The sequence below is a fragment of the Austrofundulus limnaeus genome, unplaced genomic scaffold, assembly GCF_001266775.1.
Source record: "Austrofundulus limnaeus strain Quisiro unplaced genomic scaffold, Austrofundulus_limnaeus-1.0 Scaffold690, whole genome shotgun sequence".
NCBI classification, from domain to species: domain Eukaryota; kingdom Metazoa; phylum Chordata; class Actinopteri; order Cyprinodontiformes; family Rivulidae; genus Austrofundulus; species Austrofundulus limnaeus.
Genome location: NW_013953092.1, coordinates 14,408 through 20,618, shown reverse-complemented (window position 1 = coordinate 20,618; position 6,211 = coordinate 14,408). Strand labels below are relative to the sequence as shown.

The following is a 6,211-nucleotide window of genomic DNA, read 5'->3' as shown; positions in this document are numbered from 1 at the left end:
CCAAGTCACAACACAACATACGTTGTCTCAGGGCACTGTACTTAAAAAGAACAATCTAAAGAAGAAACCAGCAGGCTGCATTGAGTTGAATCACTTCATCACAGTCTCCCATCCTGAGCAAACGGTGGAGAGGAAAAACTCCCTGCTAATAAGGAAGAAACCTCCAGCAGAACCAGGCTCAGGACAGGCGGCCATCTGCCTCGACCTGCTGATGGCAGTTCAACCCAGCCACTAACTTAATCGTCTCCTGTTTAGCTCCTGGTCCCCTTGACGTGTGTATCCAGATATAGCTTCCTGTTTGTTAATAAAACTGTTWAAACTGCTCTGGTGTCTGGCAACTCTGTGAAACTCATTTCCCCATTTATTACAGACTGCAATAAATATCTTGAGGCTACACCATAACTATTTTGCATTGTTTATCTTGGGGGCACACAATAATTTTTTTGTCCTATCACTTAATGGGCTTCTTAACTTTGATATGTATACATACATGTGTAAGATTTTATTTTTTTGTTAATATCAAATATATTTGTATGTTTGTAAATATTTCATGTATTTTGTCAGTTAAAAATTATTGCATTTACCTACAGTAAACCCACCCTGACCTTTCACTGATACGACTGAAACTAATTATAGGCCACATAGACAATTATATCATCAAATTAATCTGTCCAATTACAAAACAGAACTCGGGTTCAGATTGGGTGGGGGGGGGGCATTCCTCCCAACGACGCCCCTCCAGGTCTCATTGTCATTGCCCACGTTATCATTGAAATCTCGCAGCAGAACAAGAGAGGACCCATTAGGTGTGCTCCCAAAAAGGGTGGGTAATCTGAACTGCTGTTATGCTACATTTACACCAAACTCGTTTTGAGCAACAGGAGCATCTGGTTTACATGCAAAGTCAATGGTGGACGTGCATCTATGGGCATCTAGAAGCAGAGCAACGCGTATGGCGCATTTCAAGCCGCGTGGTTCGAAGCGGTGCACGTCATGAGCGTTTTCCGTGGGTGCGGCATGTCCCAAGCGTCTGACGCATGAGTTGGAAAATCTGAACTTTTGCTGCTCGACGTGTCGCATCAACCAATCAGAGAGACTCTGCTCAGTGATGTACTGGTGATGAGCCGAGAATACAGGAAGCCCAGGGAATCCACAAACAATGGAGGAAAATCCGATCATTTATGATCCTTCCAGTGTCCATTATCGTGATAAAAATAAAAAGGACTTTGCCTGGAGGACRATTAGTGAGGAAGTCGGAATGTTTGGTAAGTTATCAAAACTACGGTTAAAAAGGCTCCTCCTCTGAGATGCGTGTCTACGTTCACATCGAATGCATCTGTCCTCACTGGACACCAGCATTGAGTTGCGTGTGTTTTGAGAATTTTGGAGGCGCGCAACATGTTTGGTGTAAATGTAGTATTAGGTGCATAGGCACAAACAACAGTCAGGATCCATCCCCCCACATGTAGGCAGAGGGAGGCTACCCTCTGTTCACCGGGGTGAACCCCAACGTACAGGCACCAAGAGGAAGGGCAATAAGTATGCCCACTCCTGCTCAGCACCTCTCAGCATGGGCAACTCCAGAGTGGAAGAGTGTCCAGACCCAAACGTATAGTGAGGGTCTGCTGGGAATATCTGGCAGAAACTCTCGCCAGACGGAGCTTCAACTCACACCTCCAGGAGAACTTTGAACATGATCTGGGGGAGGTGGGTGACACTGAGTCTGAATGGGCCATGTTCCATGCGTCCATTGTCGAGGCGGCTTACCGGAGCTGTGGCCGCAAGGTTGTTGGTGCCTGTCATGGTGACAACCCTCAAACCCGCTGGTGGACTCCTGTCGTGAGGGATGCTGTCAGGCTGAAGAAGGAGTCCTATCGGGTCTTTTTGGCCTGTGGGACTCCAGAAGCAGCCAAAAGATATTGGCAGTTCAAGTGGATTGCAGCTCAGGTGGTAGCTGAGGCAAAAACTCAGGCGTGGGTGGAGATCGGAAAAGCCATGGAAAAAGACTTCCATATGGCTACGAGGAAATTCTGATCCACCGTCCAGTGTCTCGGGAGGAAAGTGGCTCGCCAACAACACTGTTTATGGTATGGATGATGCGCTGCTGACCTCAATTCGGGATATTGAGCGTTGGTGGGCAGAATATGTCGAAGACCTCCTCAATCCTACTAACATGTCTTCCCATGAGGAAGCAGAGCCTGAGGACCCTGGGTCGGACTCTCCAATCTTTGGTGCCGAGGTCACCGAGGTGGCAAGGCGCCGGGGAAGGATGAGATTCGCCCGGAGTTTCTTAAGGCTCTGGATGTTGTGGGGTTATGTTGGTTGATGTGACTCTACAATATCGTATGGACATCAGGGGCTGTTCCCCATGATTGGCAGATCGGGGTGTCCCCCTATTTAAAAAGGGGGACCGCAGAGTGTGTTCCAATTGTAAGGGATCATGCTTCTAAGCCTCCCTGGTAAGGTCTATTCAGGGGTTCTGGAGAGGAGGGTCCATCGGATAGTTGAATYTCTGTTTCAGGAAGAGCAGTGTGGTTTTTGTCTTGGTCGTGGAACAGCGGACCAGCTCTACACTCTCAGCAGGGTCCTGAAGGGTGCATGGGAGTTTGCTCAACCATGTGTCTTGTGGACTTGGAGAAGGTGTTCGACTGTGTCCCTCTGGGACTCCTGTGGGGGGTACTCTGGGAGTATGGGGTACCAGGCCCGTTGGCTGTTAGGTCCCTGTACAAGCAGTGCCAGAGCTTGGTCCGCATTGCTGGTAGTAAATTGGACATGTTTCTGGTGAGAGTTGGAGTCTGCCAAGGTTGCCCTTTCTCACAGATTCTGTTCATAACTTTTATGGACAGAATTTCTAGGTGCAGCTGAGGTGTTGAGATGATCCGTTTTGGTGACCTTAGGCTCACATCTCTGCTTTTTGCGGATGATGTGGTCCTATTGGCTTCATCAGATTGTGATCTCCAGCTACCACTGGAGCGGTTCACAGCTGAGTGTGGAACGGCCGGGATGAGGATCAGTGCCTCCAAATCCGAGACCATGGTCTTGAGCTGGAAAAGGGTAGGGTGCCTTCTCTGGGTCAGGGAGGAGGTCCTGCACCAAGTGGAGGAGTTTAAGTWTCTYGGGGTCTTGTTCACAAATGAGGGAAGAATGGAGCAGGAGATCGACAGGCAGATTGGTGCTGCATCTGTTGTGATGCGGGCACTGCATCCATCTGTTGTGGTGAAGCGAGAGCTGAGCAAGAAGGTGAAGCTCTAGGTTTACCGGTCGGTCTACGTTCCTACTCTCATCTATGGTAACAAGCTTTGGGTAGTCACCGAAAGAACAAGATTGTGGATACAAGCGGCTGAAGACCCAGGACACACTGGAGGGCCTATGTTTCTCGGCTGGCCWGGGAACACCTTGGCATTCCCCCAGAGGAGCTGGCTCAAGTGGCTGGGGAAAGGGAAGTCTGGGTCTCTCTGCTAAGGATGCTGTCTCCACGACCCGAACCCGGATAAGCAGAAGAAAACGAACAGACAGACAAATTATTCTGATTGGTTTGTTAAAAGATTTGAGTTCAGAAGTTGATGTTCTAGAAGATAAGGACTGTGCTTTTCTGGAAAGTTCATGATGAGTTCAAGGTTAGACAAASTCATTCATTACCTTCCTCCATGCACCTCCTTGATTCTCTCAGCCCTCTACTGTTTCTTTCTTACAGCTCCTTCATCATGGTCATCTCGGTTTTGTCTAATCCCCCTCCTGTTCTTCTTGTCCACAATACTTTACTCTTAATGTTTAGAGCTTTATTCTCAAAATGCCTGCCGGAAGCCTCCCACAAACATGCTCGCCCACCTTTTTATGCAAGTACACACTAAAGTACCAGTAAAAACAAGTACTGTTAATTTACCCACACACATACTATCAAGCACACACATTTTGAAACTAACCTCGTGTGTCCCTGACTGGCTGTCTCTGCGGCTCTCATCCAGGGCCTTCTGTAGCAGCGAGTCGTCTCCTTGGCGACAGCGCTGCWCCTGCGGGGGTGGCATAGTGATGTCATCAATGCAACAAGTACCGACGCTGAATCACATGCACATGCCACAGTGAGCAAAACAACTCTGTGACTCTGTCCATCAAATTTCACTGTTTTATGCACCAATCTTCAGTGAAAAGTGGGRAGTATTTTAGAGCAAAGATGAGAGAAAACACTTTAAAGTTTCACAGAAACGTTTTGATGCTGATTGTATTAAAGACACAGATTTTGGTCCTCTGTTAAAGGAAGAATGATGAGAATGTGGCTAAAAAAAGGGACCAAAAACAGGAAAGATTTTAATCATTTGGAGGAAAATGTTATATGAGTCACATCATTTAAAGTAAAGGCCTAAAATCCTTTGACAAAATTTCACCCACCACATTTGATGACATTTTATTTCACAATGGCTGCCACAGTGAAATATCTGACTGCTCAGAGTGTGTGCTGAGGATGACTCTCAGCTACTACCACGTAAGCATTAAGATAAGATGAGATAAGACGAGACGAGACGAGACGAGATAAGATAAGATAAGATAAGATAAGATAATATAAGATAAGATAAGATAAGATAAGATAAGATAGAACTTTATTGATCCCACAATGGGAAAATTTGCACATCACAGCAACTCGGGAGCTGCAGTAACAGGCTGCCTACCGTGGCGCTATCCATTACCTCATTATTTATCATTTTGAGTAAGTAGCCATATTTAAGTTGGCAAAGGTGGATTAACTGTGGCAGCCATCTTGACTTGGATTGTCTCCAAATGTAAAACAATTGTAAATGTTCAACCTATAATTAGTTTCTAAGAGTTTCATTTGAATTTACCCAATGGTCTATAAGATATTTTGCTAACAGTWCAGACAAACACAAACAAAAACATATCACTCTGCCTTCGCCTGTGGTAGGTGGTGCTTTTAAACAGACACAAAGCTCAGTGGTTGTTAAATAATCACACATTGCTGTAAGGTGTGTTTTGCTATGTTTCTGTGTGGACCTGCTTATTTTGCATGAAGTTTCAGGCAGTAGAGTTGTGTCATCATTCATCTCTATGGTAACAGTGGAACAGGACCAACAAGGTGGGCGAATGTACAAAACACTGATAATGTTTTCTTAAACCATAAAGAAAGCCATGAGACGAGTGTGTCCATGTTCTGAAAACCCATCTGTGTGTGTCCACAGAGGTTGTTACAGTAGAAAAACTACGTTACTGTGTGCATGTGTGTGTGTACTTGTTTCTGCTACAGAGTGAGGACCATCACGTTTTAACCAACAAAGTGAGGTCTTTGATGTAAAGTGAGGACATTTTCCAGGTCCTCACTCTTTTTAGCAGATCTGCTGTGCTTTACTAGTGAAGTTTAGCGGTATGGTGTTAATTAAGATTTGGTTCAAGTTAGGGTTAGGAATAAACTAGTAATGGTTAGTTTTAGGGAAAATGTTAGGGTTAGGCATAAATACAGTTACAAAAATAAATGGAAGTCAATACAATGTCCTCAGTTTGATGCAAATACAAGGATGTGTGTGTGTGTGTGTGTCTGCCCTTGTTTTTGCTACTTGGTGGGGACAATTTTTCAGGAAAATGCAGCCTCGTGGGGACTGTGCTCCTTGTGGGAAGCAAAGCCCCACGGTCCCCATGATTTCGGAGGCTGATTTTGGGTGGATAGGTGGGGTGGGGGGTGGGTTTAAGACCAATGTGTGAATTGAGTTTAAGTTAGTTTTGGGGTCAGGAAGGTACCTGTGAGGCTAATTTTAGGGTAAATGGTCAGGGTTAGGATAAAAAATTTCCAAAAAAATGAATGAAAGTCAATGGAAAGTCCCCACAAGGATATAGAGACATAGTAGTTGTGTGTGTGCGTGCGCGTGCGTGCGCGCGCGCGTGTGCGTGTGTGTTTGGTGAAATTTGGGGGCAATTTTAAGACAAAAATCCTATATTTGGGGACAACTGATGCATTTGGGGACAAAAGTGGAGTCCCCATTTGGTTTAAAAGCCACTGGTGGGTTGGGGGTTGGGTTTAGGACCAAGGTGTGAATTGAGTTTAGGTTAGTTTTAGGGTCAGGTCGGTACCTGTGAGGTTAGCCTTAGGGTTTGTGGTCAGGGTTAGGATATAAATTAAAAAAATGAATGGAAGTCAATGGAAAGTCCCCACAAGGATATAGAGACATAGTAGTTGTGTGTGTGCGTGCGCGTGCGTGCGCGTGCGTGC

The 6,211-nt window shown here is 45.7% G+C and overlaps 1 protein-coding gene across 2 annotated transcripts in view; it reads right to left on the bottom strand.

Moving 5' to 3' along the window:
- The window catches only part of epn3b (epsin 3b), a 21,509-nt gene that overhangs the window by 7,544 nt on the left and 7,754 nt on the right, over positions 1 to 6,211 (bottom strand). For both annotated transcript variants that reach the window (XM_014027857.1, XM_014027858.1), the window contains exon 6: positions 3,924 to 4,010. In XM_014027857.1, coding sequence (XP_013883311.1) covers positions 3,924 to 4,010 — 87 coding nt within the window. The remainder of the gene's footprint in view (positions 1 to 3,923; positions 4,011 to 6,211) is intronic.